This window comes from Pyrus communis, chromosome 16 (assembly GCF_041283825.1).
Source record: "Pyrus communis isolate YQ-2024b chromosome 16, ASM4128382v1, whole genome shotgun sequence".
In the NCBI taxonomy this organism is placed as follows: domain Eukaryota; kingdom Viridiplantae; phylum Streptophyta; class Magnoliopsida; order Rosales; family Rosaceae; genus Pyrus; species Pyrus communis.
This window is the reverse complement of record NC_142580.1, coordinates 16,459,638-16,477,070: the sequence shown is the minus strand read 5'-3', so window position 1 is coordinate 16,477,070 and position 17,433 is coordinate 16,459,638. Positions and strand designations below refer to the sequence as shown.

The window sequence follows — 17,433 nt, the reverse complement described above, 5'->3', positions numbered from 1 at the left end:
AGCACCAAATGGCTTTTTCCAAGTCTTTAATTAGTGCCTTCAAGTCGACGAGTCTTATAGGTTCTTTAGGGAAGGGGGCTCCGTCAAAGGTCTTCCAAGGATAGATAAATATGCATCACATATTCCTATATCTCGTACATGGCGGTAACTCCGTCGATCTCGGGGTTAATGTTATGCGTTAAAGCGTGTAGTTCATCGCGGCGTGATTTGGGGGGAATCCCCATTGGGGTAGAATGATTTCGTCGAGAGGATTATGAGTTTGTTCTTAATGAAACCGCTAATTGTTGGAACAAAATATGCAGATTGTCGCAAATGGTGGAGGCACAAATTCGAGCAATCTGCAAAACTGAGAACAACCATGAGCAAGCCTAGGACCAGGGTGGGGTATGTCGGCCAAAATTCTCCGACAGTCAAGTTAGTAAGCAATTTTAGGCTCAAGCAGTGGACAAGAGAATAGAGTACTAAGATTACATTACCAGAGACGAACACTAGACGAGTGTATTTATACCATGAGGAGAGCTTTTTAGAATAGAATTCTTGTTCTAAGCTAGAAGAATCCTTGGAGATATCTAGAAGTAGATATTACGGTTCATACCAACTAAGTTGCTCGGACTTCACCTATTGCCCTAGAACTGGGTGATAGTGGCATGCTCTGTCTGATCCAGCTCTGCTTGAAGTTGTCAAATCCATGATCGGACTTGTGAGGTATTGATATTTGGATCAGCCTTATTTCGGCCCTAAACAATCATAGTCCCACCGTATATATATCATTTAGCTATGTACAAAGGAAACTACAACAAACTTGTCTAATCACAAACAAGTATAACAAACTTAACTATGCTGATTAGACTAACTAATAACAAATTTATCGTGACTTGCATCTTCATCTTTAGGATGCGAGTTTCTAAGGATTAATTTTAATTTGAAGTTGTAGAGACGACCTTCATATCTTGAGTTTTCAAGACTTCGGCTAGCTGTTTGCATTTGTCATACGTCATCAGTTTGTACGAGTAACTAAATAGTGCGGTCACTTATCCTATTTCAACATTTTTCTGTAAGATAAAAAAAACTTCCTTTACTTCCAACCAAAAAACAAAAAAAAAAAAAAAACTTTCTTTTCGGACTTTTTATATTGTTCCATGATGGTGAAATACAAACAAAGTCAAAAAGTCAGTACCCACAAGTAGGAAAATTCTCCACAGTGACGACATCCAGATATCTACGACTAGAGGTAAAGATTGGCGTCGGGAATAATCACATCTTTTCAAAGAAATTAGGTGAGTTTGAAACGGCAGCCCTTTTCTATTTTTGGGTAAACAAGCCCATTGTTTTCTCACGCCAAGAACTGGAAAACAAATCATGCACCTTCTCCTCTGTCATTTGAGAAAATACAAGTGATTTTCTCATATTTTTACTCTTCTTGTACACCCTATTCGTTTTCGACCTTTTCTTGCATATAATAAAAAAAAATGTTCAAGCAATTTAAACAAATATGAGTGTACAAAATAGTAGAACAGAGTGTGAAAATTGTTTCTCTTAGTAAAATTTTAGAATGAATAATTAATCACTTTATTGGACGCTAAAGAACAGTGATATTATCTGCAAACCACACATAATGGGCAGATTTTTATAATTTTGCTACCCTAAAACAAGAAAAACTGGCTCTTCAAAAAAAAAAAAAAAAAAAAATATTTATATATATATATAATTAAAAAAATAGAGAAAGAAAGAAAGACCTGTCACTTTCTTTCATTTTCCAAATAGGATGACTTCGCAATTTCATTTTCTTACCATTTATTTAGAGACCTAGTCAAATTTAAATTAGTATATATGTATGATCAGGCTCCTGCCTCGATCACCTGATCACACGAATAATGGAAGAAGTGAAACTACTAGGGTTTTGGCCAAGTCCGTTTGTTTACAGAGTGATATGGGCTCTAAAGCTCAAGGGTGTGAAATATGAGTACATAGAACAGGACATTTTTAACAAGAGTGAACTTCTGTTGCAGTGCAATCCAGTTTACAAGAAGGTTCCGGTGCTTCTTCACCGGGGAAAACCGATTTCCGAGTCGGTTGTCATCCTTGAATACATAGAAGAAACTTGGCCAGAGAATCATCTGCTGCCTGAAGATGCTTATGAAAGAGCCTTGGCTCGGTTTTGGATACAATTCTATACATGTCAGGTGAATAATTTCAAGTTTCAATTATTTCTCATCTGCTTTTCTCTTAATTATCTAGTTCAACTATATATTGAGAGACTTCCAATAATTTACAGAAAAATGCTGCTCATATGGGTTCAATTTTTTTCACTAGTTTAATTTTGTAGTTTGTTAAGAACAAGACAAATCATTGTGATGACCAAATTGGGGATTTTTCCTACCTAAGTAGCTTGTCATCATGCCCTCTAGGAGTTCAGACTGACGCCAAATAGCTATGATTAGCATGCGCACGAATTTATGTTTCTCTGTAAAAGATCAAAATAAGTGCTTAGCCATATCTTTTTATGCATCATCAGATTCCCAGTTTTCATGCATTTTTCGGATTAACTGCCGGAGAAGATCGACAAAAGACAATTGAATCAGTGTTGGAAACGCTGAAAATATTGGAAGAGCAAGGGCTTGGTGACAAGAAGTTTTTTGGGGGTGATAGTATAAACTTGGTAGACATAACGCATGGATGGCTGGCTCTTTGGTTCGGAGCCGTTGAAGAAATGGTGGGTGTCAAATTGCTTAAGCCAAGCACTTTGCCTCGATTGCATGCTTGGGTTCAGAATTTCAAGCAAGTTCCTGTCATCAGAGACAACCTTCCTGACTACCAAAAATTGGTTGCTCATATGAAACGCGTAAGGGAAATGCTTGTCCCTCAAGTCTGAGATATTCTGTGGATTCAGTTTGTGTATCTGCCGCCTCATGACTAGAATAATAATAATAATGAGGAACTATCATGTAGATACACTCTCTCTGCTTACCTCTCTCTTTTAGGTGATCTTATCTCAGTTTATATTCTCCAACTGCGATTGCCACCACTTCCCCCGTGGTCACCACCACTACCGTGTTAAACGTAATGTTCTTTCTCCCTGTTAGTTGTATCAATTGTTAAGTAGAGTTGTGTCACTTGAGAAGAGTTGTGTTTAGGAAGAGTTGTATCTCTTTAGATGTCTAGGGTCATGTCTGCAACTCTTGGAGCTAATCCAAGGATTAAGTCTGTTATGAAAAGGCCTGAATGTTATTATAAATAGCCAATAAGATAGCCTAGTGTTGTAATCAATTTGAAATCAATAAAGTTAGTTCTATATTTTCTTATATCCATCTTCCTCCAACAAATTTGGTATATCAAAGCCAATCGATCCCTCTTTTGTGTTAATCATGGCATCAAGTTCAAATTCCTCAAACATTGGAAATATTCAAAATTAATTTAATGCCTATTTTCGATGGAGAGAATTATGAATATTGGTGCCTACAAATGAAGATCTTGTTCATCTCTCAAGATCTTTGGGATCTTGTACAAGATGGTTACGAGGAACTGGAAAAAACATCAACCAGAAAAGCGACATTGGAAACGTAGCAAGCACTTAAAGAAAATAGGAAAAGAGATAACAAGGACAACTATAACAACGTACAACAATCAGCAAGGACGCAGCCATCAAAACAACCAAAATGGTAACTTTGTCCCTGAATGTTATGTTTGTAAAAAGACAAGGCACAAAAGTGCAGATTGTCGGTATAAGTGTAGTCGATGCAGAATACCCAACCACTCTCAAAGAGATTGCAGATATCAGAAAAATAATGAAGCCAATTTCACAGAAAATAATGATTCTCCAAAGCAACTATTTTATACATGTCTCAGCACTCGTCAAGAACCACAAGATATATCATACGTAGATAGCGGATGCAGTAACCACATGACGGGAAACAAACAATGTTTCGTCAAATTTGAAGAAAATGTGAATTCACAAGTCAAGCTCGGAGATGGAAAGCTTCACAACGTGGAAGGCAAGGGTATTATCTCTTTTCAAACTCGAGAATGTACACCAAAACAAATCTATGGCGTGCTATATGTTCCTAATTTGGCACAAAATTTATTAAGTGTAGGACAACTCCAGCAAAAAGGCTTCTCTGTTAAATTTGATGATGACCACTGTGTTATTTCTGATAAAAAGAATAGCGCTGTAGTAGCTAAGATAAAAAAAACGGCAAACAAAGTCTTTCCGTTGTTCATGACATCAAAAGAAAACTATGTTTTGGAAGCTGAAAATATAGAAGAATCACTATTGTGGCATATGAGGTATGGACATCTAAATCAAAGAAGTCTACACCTCTTACACCAGAAAAATATGGCGGTTGGGCTTCCTTTAGTTCAGTCTGAGAAAGAAGTATGTGAAGGTTGTATTTTTGAAACATTTCACCGCTTACCATTTTCACAATCAACATGGAAAGCAAGAGCCCCTCTTGAGTTGGTACATACAGATATATGCAAACCGACTCGAACACAATCTTTTAATGGCAAGAAATACTTTCTTTTCTTTGTTGACGACTATAGTAGGATGATGTGGGTTTATTTTCTAGAACAAAAGTCAAAAGCCTTCTCTTTTTTCAAGCAATTTAAGGCCTATGGAGAAAAGAAAAATGGATACAATCTGAAGACGTTGAGAAGTGATCGTGGTTGAGAGTTCACATCAAATTAATTTTCGGAATTTTGCGAAAGCAATGGAATCAAAGGAAATTGATGGCAAGCTACACTCCACATCAAAATTGTGTTGCAGAATGAAGAAATCGAACCACTATTGAAATGGCAAGAAGCATGTTAAAAGCAAAAGGTCTACCAAATGTGTTTTGGGCTGAAGCAATTCGTACATAAGGTATCGTTTGGTATGCAGACGGGATGGGACGAAATGGAATGGGACGGGACAGAACGGGACAGGATGGAACGGAACGGACCGGGAGCAAAGATGCCCTCGGATGGAAACAAGGAGGAAGAAGAAGGAGACGGAGAGGTTATAATTTTGTGTTCCACGGATATGGAACGAGTCGTTCCAGGGGGTGAGGTGGAACGAAAATTCACCCAAAACTCGTCCCGTGGAACAGCTCGTTCCACCCGTTTTAGGCGCACCAAACGTAGGACGGAACGCCTTGTCCCACTCTGTTCCATCCCGTCCCACATACCAAACGGTACCTAAGTGTTTTTTCTCAACAGGTCACCTGCCAAGTCTGTCAAGGATATGACTCCTTCCGAAGCATGGCATGGGTTTAAGCCAAAGGTTGATTTCTTTAAGATCTTTGGTTACATAGCCTATGCACATATTCCTTCTCAAAAGAGAGAAAAGTTTGATGTGGGCTATAGTGACAAGTCCAAGGCATATAGATTGATTGATCCAAGAACTAATAAGTTGGTAATTTCCAGATATGTTATTTTTTATGAATTCAAGGTATGGAGATGGGAAAACGAACAAGGTGAAATACCGAGATTTTTTTATGAACCAGAAACATAAAATTTAGAAGAAACTATGTTACTCCAAAGTCCAATTTGAAGGACAAAAAGTCCAATTCCAAGTGCAAGAACATCTGATCCTAGTTCACCAGATTCAACTCCAAGACTAAACGCAAGAACAGGTTTATTAGCGGACATATATGAGTCGTGTGATCTTGCTTTGAGTGCTTTGGAGCCTCAAAAATTTGAAGCAGTGAAAGAAAAAAATTTGGCAAGACACAATGGCAGAAGCATTCAAGAATGACATGATGAAAGAATATGAGATGACTGATTTGGGCTCTATTTAGTATTTTCTAGTAGCCACTGGAACCGAACCTTTCTGGCTCATCATTCTCAAGAAGTTGAAAGCATCGTTAAATCTGACAGCATATGATAATCTATTAAATCCAAGAACATAACCATCCATCTAAAATGACATGAGACAGCATAAGAAAAAGTTAAAAAAATAAAAAAACAAAACTTGTACAACTATATTGTATATCCTTCAAAACCGTTCTCAAATCAAGAGTTTTGAACATTTTTATAATCCAATGTGAATCTCAAGATTAAAGAAGCTATACATATGATGCAAACAATCATCCCAACTATCCACAAGTACCAAGATGTAATTTTGGAAAATGGAAATCATAACAAATTGTATAAACAAGTTTCAACTCACACGACTCCACCAAAGGTACCAAAATTATTACCAAATTCTAATGACCTAGAATTCAATTTCACATATCAACTAAAATCAACTTTCGTCTAACAAAATCACTTCTTCAAAAGTGCGACCAAGCAACAAATCACAATAAACTCAAGCACATTTCTACAGATCAAAAGCATCAAATTTCGTTACAAAAATACAACAATTTGTAGAATTTAAGCCAAACTTAAAAAAAAGATGAAGAAAAAAAAGTCATAAAGATCCTAAGAAGCAAAAACCAGGGACAATGGAAGATGGGGTTTACCTATGCGGATGTTCATGTTCCAGGTTACCGACATAGTACGAGAAGGTGGGGGAGGTAAGAGAGGTTTCCTTACGAAGAAAAAAAGAGGTGAGAAGCAAAAACCAGGGAAAAATGGAAGATGAGATATAGCTGTGTTGTTGTTCATGTTCTAGGCGGTAAGCGGTGGGGGAGGCAAGAGAGGTTTCCTCTCTCTCCTCTCTGTTTCTCTCTCTTTCTACAAAATCAGAAATGAGGGTTGCAATTTTCTGGGTAACTTATTTATATGGGAGGGTAATTAAGTCATTTCAAGATGTAGAAAAATCATATTTCAGTTTCAAGATTAAGAAATTGTCTTATTTTGAGGTATTTCTCAATTTATTAGGCCAAATACATTTTTCTACATCTCTATTTTATGTTTTTATTGTAAAAGGGTACAACCCTCTGTTGCTATACTTGGCTTTTTAAGTACAATGTCCAAGATTTGGTAGTACCACTCCTACGGACGTTACTAATTGTGACAGCTGAAAAATGTCCATTACAACAATCATCTCTTCAACTCCACCCCAACAAAATACACCAAAATAAATAATAAGCTCGGAAAATTGAAAAATTGAAAAATTGAAAAAACAAAACGCACGGAAAAGCGAGAGAGAGAGGGGGGAGGGAGGAGAGGGAGGGATCTGCCAAAACCAAACAAATTCATCGAGCTCTCCTTCTCTCCGATCAGATCGGACTCTCTGTCCGTACAAAAATTAGGGCTTCATATTTACTTTCCCAATATCTCCCACAAAATTTCGATTTTTACATTTTGCAATTCGAAATTATCCAACAGTTTGAATTGCGCCTCATTCCTTGATTCCCTGATCCGTATACGCTGTAAATTTTTAGGGTTTTGTTGTTGGCACGTAGGGTTTTGGTTCGTCAGGGGTTTGTGGGGGAGGCGGTGGTGGCAATTGGGCATACGTTTGAAATTGTTTGAGTTTTGGGGATTGATTGAATGGCTTCAGCTCAGGTACTACCCAACTCGCGAAAGCAAGATCTTTTGGAAGCCGGAAAGCGCCGGGTAATGTTTCTATTCGATTACAATTTCGATCTCGCACGAAATGTTTCATTTTGCATTTGTATGCATGCTTGGGTCTGTGTATGTATATGCAATTCGAAATGCGATGATTGATTTTTCATGTCAAATCTTAATCCACTTGTCGAGTTTGATTGCGAACGGTCGTAATTCATACTTTGTAGCTGTCATAATGTAGTTAATTTGTTGCCGGTGATTGAAATTCGGTTACAAACGCAAATTTTTGTGGTCTAGGAATCCGTTTTGATTGGGTTACATGTTTAGAAACGGAACGGGAAATTGGGAATATATTGAATGTTGATGTTTCTGGGTGTCTACGTTGAACCCTTGTATCTTGTTTTCAGCTAGCAGGAACAAACTGATTTAGCAGTATTTTAGTTACGTGACGTAAGAAACAAAGACGTAGAACAGATAGGTTGTGAATTTGCATATAGGACTAGGCTGTCATGGTTATTTCGCAAGCATTCTTCATGTACAGACTCCTTATGGTATGAAAAAGAAAGAGGAAGAAGAAGAGCACAATAAACTTAAAGTGTCAATGATCTGCTGTACTTTGACAAAGTTTTGTTTTGTTTCTTCAAAAAGAGGTTATCTAAGCATCAAGATAGACGGATCAAGTCTTAGTTCTGGGTCTCTATAGTTCACTTTTTCTTAGTTTAGAAACTTGACTTTAACAAATATTTAGTCATTTCAGAGACAAATTTGACACCAAATATTTTTTATTTGATTGTTGAATTTCACACATATTTGGTTTCCTCTGCTTTTGCAGCTGGAGGAGTTTCGGAAGAAAAAAGCAGCAGACCGAGCTAAGAAGGCTTCACCCACTAGCCAAATCGATGCTTCTGAAGTTAGCTCAAACGAGAAACAATCTCTAGAAACTGAACATGTACGAGTTACATCCTCTGATGGTGCTGGTACATCTGATGGGCCCAGTAGTGCTTTTACTGAAACTTCTTCTGTATTATTGAACAATGATAGCTATGCGATTGATTTTTTGCAAAAAAATGAACAAGCTTCTGTGGATAATAATACACACAGTAGCCCTTCAACCTCTGAGTTTAATGCATATTCTGGAGATCAAGTACATAAACATGCTGATCAAGAATATCAGAGATATGGTGGTTTAGGGTTTGGGGGACCACTGGCCGTTAATAATCGCCATGGGACTAATGGGATAAGTAATGATTTTGAAAAATATACTGGTGCCTTAGGTGGGACAACATCTGACCAGTCTATTGCTCCACGCCCACTAGCAAGTCAAGATTTTGCGGGCAATACAAGTCACTCCAGTTCTTATGGAAGGAACGAATTTCAGTCCAAAGAACATAATACATCTTTAATGGATTCTGGTTCTTCACATCCATCTGTTGCAAAAATCTCATCTCAGAACCCTGTCAGCACATTATTACTACAGAGTGAGGCCTCTAATGTCAGCACAGTGTCTGGTGGTCCTACACTGTCTTCACTTTATGAAGGTAATTGTACATTTTTGAATTTTGGTTTTCGGTGTTCTGATCTAAAATCAGTGTATTTGTGAATAATTTCCAACTCTTCTCTTTGAGGAATATGCTTACTGTATTATGTTTTGAGATGTCATGGCAGACTTGGTTGAACCCAGTCCCAGCATAAGAGGATTTGCTTCTGAAGTTGGTAAAAACATCCGCGGTAGTAGTGAGGACTTAAGTGATTCTCTGAGTTATAAATTTGGGGAAGGAAAGCTTAGCAGCTTTGCCAGTAGCATTTCTAGTGGGCAGAGTGCACCAGTTCAAACGTATGAATCGATGGGGGGTTTTGGATCTGATTCTAGAGGTTCCTCCAATCATGCATCATTGTATTCAGTTACGCCTGAAACTGATTCTCGGAGATCTCGTCCATCCTTCCTTGATTCTCTTAATGTGTCTAAAACTTCTTCAGGCACTGTTTCTCAACAACCTGAACCAGAAAGGCCATTTATGTCCAACAGTTCTAAATCAAGTGGCATGAATTTTCTAGGTTCATTGCCTTTCCACAAGCCATCTATGGATGATGATACTGTGAGACCCTTTTTAAAGTTTGAAACGGGTGCACCTCATGCATCTGAGCCTTCCATGAAGTCTTCACTTTCTCCTAATGCTTGGATGGACCAGCAGAGGCCAACAGTTGAGGGGCATAGTATGGAGAGAAAGCATGAATTTTATTCTCCTAATCAGAATGAAGATTTTTCTGCTTTGGAACAGGTGTAGTGTGTTTCTATTTTTCAGCTGGTGGATTTTTACACATACGTCCAGTGGTGCTACTCCTTTCTCATATTCAGATATTTTATCCATTTTAACGTGGAGAATCCTTAATCAATTCAATAGTTTGCTGTTGTGGCCTCTCTTCGATGCATAGCATGACAAAAGTAGTCCATTGAGTTTTTATGAGCATCCCTTTGGATGAAAATATAAGTTGATTACTAAAGAACATCATGAGTAATAAGGTGTATTGATGACATAGTTGTAGCTTTTGAGGGAGTGTGACAGGATGGCAATAGATATAAGCCTATAGTGAAGATATGTAGATGATAGCAAAGAATAAAACATCGAGATACTAGGATATTTATGGTATGGGATTGACCAAAAAGGATATATGATATTGAAGAATGGAAATACCTTTCTTTTCAAGTGCATTACCTAAGCTGGTGCATAATCCTAGTATTACTCTCAAATTTTGACTTCCTTTTTTGAGACTTTGAATACAATAAACAACTTTAGCACAGTGGAGTAAGATACATATACTAAGCCAAGGCCTATACACCAGATAAACTCATTGACCATGGATAAAGAAAAACTGTTTCAACGTCAAAAACTGATATGTCCCTTTTTTGTCAGTGGAACGTTTGACATTAAATTATTAGATGCTAAGTTTGTTTAGTATATCTACTAAGTAAGTTTTATTTTCCATGCGTCAGTTATAAATTGTGAGCTGCAAGTATCATATGGCTTTGTCATTCATCATAGGTTGTAGTACTTCAAAATAAAAAGGACGAATTGATTTAACCTTGTTAGGTTTATTTGAATTGTGATGTCACCTTAGCAAAATCGTTTCTTTGGAATACTTTTTTGTTGACATGTTTTTGTATTTTTCTTGTCATTATGCAGCATATTGAAGATCTGACACAAGAAAAGTTCTCTTTGCAACGAGCACTTGAGGCTTCACGTGCTTTAGCAGAGTCATTGGCTGCTGAAAATTCTTCTTTGACAGAGAGTTATAACCAACAGGTGTTTCTGCTTTACATGATATTGCACCTTGACATTTGTCTAACTTTTACTTTGTTGATGAATTGTGAACTAAACATCTTTGTATTACTTTCTTTTTGCCTGTTTTATCCTATTATGAAGACGGTTGTGCTGACTTCATCCGAAATGATGCCCCCTTGTGTTTCCCTGACAAAGTCATTTGATAGTGCCATGGCCCACGGCTTTATTCTAACTGTTTTTCTGTATTCTTTTTCTCCAGAGAACTGTTGTTGATCAACTAAAATCTGACTTGGAAAATATACAGGAGGAAATCAAACACCAGCTGGTTAGAGTCAATCATCCCCCTTCTACTGATAATTGCAGAGCAAACTTACACCTCTGGGGACCATTCTAATTTATTAGTTATTTAATATAGGTGGAACTTGACTCGTCCTCAATTTATGTTGTAGTATTAATTTCTTGATGTGAACAGGTGGAACTTGATGCGGTCAGAAATGAATATGCAAATGCACAGCTAGAATGTAATGCCGCTGATGAACGTGCTAAGCTATTGGCATCCGAAGTTATCGGATTAGAGGAGAAGGTAGTGTTTTTTCTTGGTATGTTGGTGTTTTCGGTACTGCCTTTAGAAAGAAATTTCGATTCTGTTTTTTGATCTGGAGAAAACCTTTCTTATTATAATTGTATTTGCTTTTCTGTCTGAATAAAGGGACATAATAGGCAGAAATTCTCATGATATTTTTTTTTCCCTTGATTGTGAGCTATGAAACTATTAATGTTTGCACTTTTGACAAACATAAAATTTTATCCTTGTATGATTATATATGTGTGTGTATGCACTTATTGATACAAGTTAGGTACTGTAATTGCGAATCGTTGATAGTTCTTTTTAAAATAAAATAAAAAAGAATTCAAATTTTATGTTTACTTTTGTAGGCATTAAGACTAAGGTCCAGTGAGCTAAAGCTGGAGAGGCAATTGGAGAACTCACAGGCTGAAATCTCGTCGTACAAGTACATTAGCGTTCTACTGTTCAGTAAATTAAGAATTTGTTCACATATTCTGAATCACTTGTTTGATATTTTACCACTCCCCATCTTATATGGAGAATGTTACACTTGTCTTGGAAATATAAAATAAAATAGAAACTAAATCTGAAATTTTGACAGTGGCTCTGAATGTAACAAACTACTGAGTAATGAGCTGTAGAATTTTGTGTTCTGAGATTATGGATTAAGTTGTGAACACCTTTTCGATCCTTTATTGTTGGGCTTGCGGGTTTCAATAGAATGTTGTGCCATCATAATGTGAAAGGACATGCTCACATGCTCAAGGAGTGGAGATGACAAGTACCTGAAGAAGTAGGACTAGTTTGAAACAGATTCAAAGTCTCTTACTCTAATGGTGGGATCTTATCAATGTGCTTTTGGACGAAAGAGCTTCTGGTTATCTAGCAAAATATTGTTATCACATTATAAGTATGGTATTATATAGTATTAGATGGGATGGCTCACTTTCGATGAACTATGCAATTTTATTACATGCCTTCCCTGCCCGTTCCCACACACCACCCCAGCCCCACACCACCCCAACCCCACACCCACCCCACCCCCCCCCCCCCCCCCCCCCCCCCCCCAAACCACCCCCCAACCACCCCTCCTCTCCCTTCTCCCTTCTCCCTTCTCCCATTGCATATAATTATCATGCTGCGTTGCTACATATTTAGGTTTGGATTTATTTCCATCGTCTCTGAAGATAACTTTTTATGATTCTGTGCAGGAAAAGAATGTCCAGCCTAGAAAAAGATCGTTCAGATTTGCAGTCAACTATCAATGCTCTTCAGGAAGGTAAGTGCTCCTATATAAAAACACCTACGTGTATAATATTTACCTTGTAGTGGCTTTTCCAGGGACAAATTGCTTCTGGCTTACTTTTTTAATTTCATGGTCTAGATTTTCTGCTTTCTGGTGTCATTGTCACCATTTTAAGCTACTAAGAGCTTAATTAAGCGACATCTCTTAGCAAGGTTATTTAACTGCTTAGATTGTGAAGTAACTCCACACCACATCACTAGCCCTATAAACTATTGGTGAGATAGAAGATGCACAAATGCAGCCAGACTCCCAGTCATCCGTTTGAATGAAGTGATCATGTATTCCGTTATGTTTTTTAAGTTTTGAAACTTTTTGTTCTTCTTGTTATAGTTATATTAGCAATATGAATACAAGCTATGAATATTGGGAGTTGCACGTAGCAAAGGCCCTAAATTTAATCGATAGGGGCAGGGACAACTGTATTATGTATGTCCATAAATATTGAAACTTGTTAGGCCTACATTTGAGAATGCTTTGTTGGATGTGTGGGCACACGAGAAAGGACAAGATTAGGAATGAGGATATCCGAGGTAAATTAGGAGTAGCTGAAATTGAAGATAAGATGAGAGAGAATCTGTTAAGGTGGTTTGGACATGTGAAATGAAGACCTACAGATGCTCTGGTTAGAAGGTGCGATTACGAGACAGAGGCTCAAGGCCAAAGGGGTAGGGGAAGACTTGGGAAAATAGACTCTAAGAAAAGACTTGGACTACTTGGATCTAACAGAAGAAATGACACAAAACCGAGCACAATGGCGTTCTGGGATTCATATAACCAACCCCACTTAGTGGGATAAGGCTTTGTTGTTGTTGTTTCCATCTTTCTTGACTGTGAAGTGGCTACGTGGTCCTTGTGCCAATAAGGGCAGGTCGTTGTGAAATTATTGGGTTGTTTCTTAAGCTTTCTACTAATGTGAATGCACCCTTATCTAGTATTATTTATGGTTGCATATCTTACCCCTTATTCAGTGTTATTATCTGGTATAGAGAAGAAGCTGTTGCAGTCTATGCTACGGAAAGCCTCCACAAGTGGAAAGAAAGTTGATGTCAGCAAGAGTACTACTAACAACAAAGATGTGTCTACTTCTACAGAAGATCTAGGTAACTTTAACTCTTCTGGATATTTTGCTTATAAATTGATATTTCTATATCCAAATGATAAGGGCTGAGTTTCATAATGTATCCGGTTAATTGGTATGTGGCCATGGTTCTTTTTTCTTTTGGTTTTTTGGGTTTTAGTCCATGTGTTTTAGTTTCAAATTAGTGCTTGAGTGTGTTATTATATGTTGAACAGTACCATCTTCAAATTTTTAATGATTGCATTATATGGATGATATTCTGAGAATATTTCTAGTGTTGTGTTTGTATATAACTTTTGGTATCTATCTATTAATTTTATATCAACTTAACATGTTCGACAACTGTTGAAATAAACTGATTGCTGCTGATTTATCCTGATTACATTAACAAAAAATCTGTTTAATTGTAATCCTAATTAATCAATATCTTCCAAAAGGCAAAAACGATACCCAGACTTCTGGGAATAGGCAAAAGTAACCTAAGTGCTCCTCATTGTTTTGATTGATATTCTTGATCAACTGCTTTAATTTACAGAAGTTGGAGTTGTTTTGGTTGCAGTCGCTGTATGAGAAGTTTATTACTTATTTTTGGGGAATTTAAGTTACTGATCAATGCTCACAAAAAACAAAGAATAATGTTTCACAAATGAGCCTTTTGTTTCTGTATTCTTTTTTGTAATCTTTTTGTAATCTTTTTTCTTTTATAATTATGCTTTGTGCTTTTGGGTATTGTGTTCACTAGTTGAGGAAAATGAAGACGCTATTCCTGACACCTTAGGCCAAGAAAGGGGTGATGCCTCGAGTTTCCCAATGCTGCCTGAAAATGGACAGTCAACTTTTGACATTTCATCTGTGAATCTACCTCCCGATCAGATGCGAACAGTTGAAAACATCAGTACACTAATTTCCGAGGTACCATGCACCCCTTATATCCTCTCCTTACTATCTACCCCTTGTATTTGTTGTACTTTTATGCGCAAACGGAAGTGAATTATAACAAAGTACCAGATATCAACATCGTAGGTGAAAGCTAAAACAAACAATCTCAAACTAACACAAGAGATTTATGTGGTTTGCCGTAAAGCCTACGTCCACGGGCGAAGCACTGCAAGGAATTTCACTAAACAAACGGAGATTACAAAAAAAGAGTGTTTAAACTCTCACAACCCAAATCCCACAAATTACAAACCCTAAACCAAACAAGTAGAGAACTCAAACAAACGAAGAAGATTCTCCCAAATTGCTCTCTAACTCACAAACTCACAAATTGACTCTCACCAAATTGCCACACGAATGAGCCACACAAAATACACTAACCCTAAGGTCCTATTTATAGTGCATAGGACTTAGGTTACAATAAGAATCCTAATAGGAAGTAAATCCCAATCCTAATCAAATAGGTAATTAATAAAATCTCTCCACCAAGGAAACCAACTAAGAAGTCAAAATCCAAACCCAAATAGGACACCAAAACCAAATAGGTAACACAAACCTAATTCTTTGCATCATCCTAATTTTGAGCCGCAAAACCCAACAGTATTTTCTCAGTGATACACTTTTGAAGGCTTATGTCCTTTCTTTTCCTTCAGATTTGTGTTCTAAAATCTAGTCCATTAAATTGAATTCTACTCTCTTTGGTATTTCAGTTAGCATTGGAGAAAGAAGAATTGATACAATCTTTGGCATCCGAGTCATCTCAATGTTCCAAGCTAAAGGTAGCATATTTTTAATTTTCAACTCAGTATAGTAGTCTGCTACGACTTTTGACTTGTTAGTATGTAGCCCACTTTAAGCAAGAAAGGGCTTTCTTTGGGATTGAGTAATATATTTTAGGGTTGAGGTCCTGTTGCTGATGCATAGTTGAAAAAGCATTAACCATACAAATGGAATATGAAATAATGTGAGCAAAAGAGGCCTATGCCCTTTGCACGTGTACTTGGTTCTGAGAATGATAGTATCATCTATGGGCCTCTCGCTCATACTCTAGTGCAAAATGTGTCTTCAAGTCATATTGTTAGCAGTCATTCAATTCTTTTTATATATTCGTTTGTTTCTGGCTCATATATTCGTTTGTTGACTGCTTTCCTTTTCATGAATTAAGGAGCTGAACAATGAATTGTCTCGGAAACTTGAAGCCCAAACTCAGAGATTAGAGCTTTTGACAGCCCAAAGTATGGCTCATGAGAATACTCTCGTCAGACAACCCACTCCTGTTGATATGCCGTACAATGCTCCATATGCAGATGAAGGTGATGAGGTAATGCGTCTTGTTTTATATAAATATTATTTATACTTAAAGCACAGGTACATCATTCCTCAAAGATAAATGCATTTATTGCTGAAATTATGAATGTCTTTCTGATACAAGCTGATAGTTACCTTATTGCTCAAAGTAAAGAAGAAAAGAGAAAGAAACCCAGAGTGCAAATAATTGGCTGATATAGAAATATTATCTTTCTCTATATTCTCGTATGTAGGTAGTGGAAAGAGTTTTGGGATGGATTATGAAGCTTTTCCCTGGAGGGCCATCAAAGCGAAGAACTAGTAAGCTTCTATGAGTTTTGACTCAGTATAGCTTGTCAGGAATGCCTGTGCTGAGAGATCTGGTTTTGTTTTCCATCACTCCCTTGGCGTAATGAATGTCCTAATTTGTTTATTTTTTGAGTCAATCTTAGAGCCCATTCTTTCCAATACAAGAAATAAGATCTTGTACGTCAGAGGCCGGCCCTGTCATTGATTGAGAGAGCATTTCTTTGAAAGATGACAATAAAGTCCCTTGTTACACTTATTGATTTAGATCTTATATTTTAGGGGAAGGGATGTGGTGGATACCGAAAAAGAGGGATTAAAAGTATAGACGTGAGAGATGAAGGTGCATTTTTTTTGTTTCGCAATTTTTTGTTGTATTTTAATTTGAATGTGCATTTTGTTGAATGTGTTTGACGTTTTTCTTCGCGAAACTTGTTCAGGCATGACTTTCGATATACATAATGATTTGTCTTATGAATTTGAATCGACGATTGCGTTATTAATCAATTGGATCTAGACCAAGTTTCATATGTATAGTAATATAAATGGATGTCTACAATGACAATGGGTAATTTACTGTTTCATCTACCTCCATGTAATGGGTAATGTACTGTTTCATCTACCTCCATGTAATGGCTTCCAACTCGCAAAATAATTTAGGGTTTTCTTGTCCAATCAGTGATGTTTGTTTTTTTTTTTTTTTTTTTTGGGTCTTTGGGGTTGTTAAAATCTGCTCAAGTCATTGATGGAATGGAGTTCCGTTGAAGCATATACAATCTAGTGAATTATAAGGACGAAATTGCAAAATGAAAAACATGTACAAATATGAAAATTCAGAGACAAATCAGAAGTATTATTTATTTACTTTATTTCATCGATGATTTACTTTAAAACAATATAAGCTGTTGAGAGGGAATTCAAACTCAAATGTGTAAGAGCATCTTTACCCGTTGGTGGAAGGCAAGAGCAAGGCAAAGGCAAGGGCTTGTAAGTTGCCCTTGCTACTCACTCTGAATGGTAATTGCTTTTGTGCAACTTAACTCGTTTGAAAAAGGGCAAGAGCAAGTACTATTCACAAATATTTTTATTTAATTTTTTTATGCTTTGAAAATAAAACGATTGTTAATTCTAATAAATTATTTCAAATACAAGAATTTGGGAAGGGGAAAACAAATATGGAAGATTGTAGTAAAAATGAATATTGAGTTGTGATGGAGAAATGAAGAAGATGGTTGAGTAT

General features: G+C 36.9%; 2 protein-coding genes across 4 annotated transcripts; both read left to right on the top strand.

The window, feature by feature from the left end:
- Nucleotides 1-1,828: 1,828 nt before the first annotated feature.
- On the top strand, nucleotides 1,829-3,289 carry LOC137732118 (putative glutathione S-transferase). The gene is made up of 2 exons (XM_068471415.2): nucleotides 1,829-2,183; nucleotides 2,516-3,289. The coding sequence occupies exons 1-2, from the start codon at nucleotides 1,875-1,877 to the stop codon at nucleotides 2,870-2,872; spliced, it is 666 nt and encodes a 221-aa protein (XP_068327516.2). The 5' UTR covers nucleotides 1,829-1,874; the 3' UTR covers nucleotides 2,873-3,289.
- A 3,654-nt stretch (nucleotides 3,290-6,943) lies between these two features.
- On the top strand, nucleotides 6,944-16,700 carry BLI (protein BLISTER). 3 transcript variants are annotated; one of them, XM_068470838.2, is made up of 13 exons: nucleotides 6,944-7,479; nucleotides 8,264-8,969; nucleotides 9,097-9,710; nucleotides 10,614-10,733; nucleotides 10,972-11,037; nucleotides 11,185-11,295; nucleotides 11,649-11,725; nucleotides 12,492-12,559; nucleotides 13,573-13,686; nucleotides 14,407-14,576; nucleotides 15,311-15,379; nucleotides 15,766-15,921; nucleotides 16,142-16,700. In XM_068470838.2, the coding sequence occupies exons 1-13, from the start codon at nucleotides 7,414-7,416 to the stop codon at nucleotides 16,220-16,222; spliced, it is 2,418 nt and encodes an 805-aa protein (XP_068326939.2). In that variant the 5' UTR covers nucleotides 6,944-7,413; the 3' UTR covers nucleotides 16,223-16,700. The 3 variants fall into 3 exon arrangements, with proteins under 3 accessions (XP_068326939.2, XP_088543252.1, XP_088543253.1); XM_088687126.1 differs by having other exon boundaries at nucleotides 6,951-7,479; nucleotides 9,085-9,710; XM_088687127.1 differs by having other exon boundaries at nucleotides 7,029-7,479; nucleotides 9,409-9,710.
- Nucleotides 16,701-17,433: the final 733 nt, after the last annotated feature.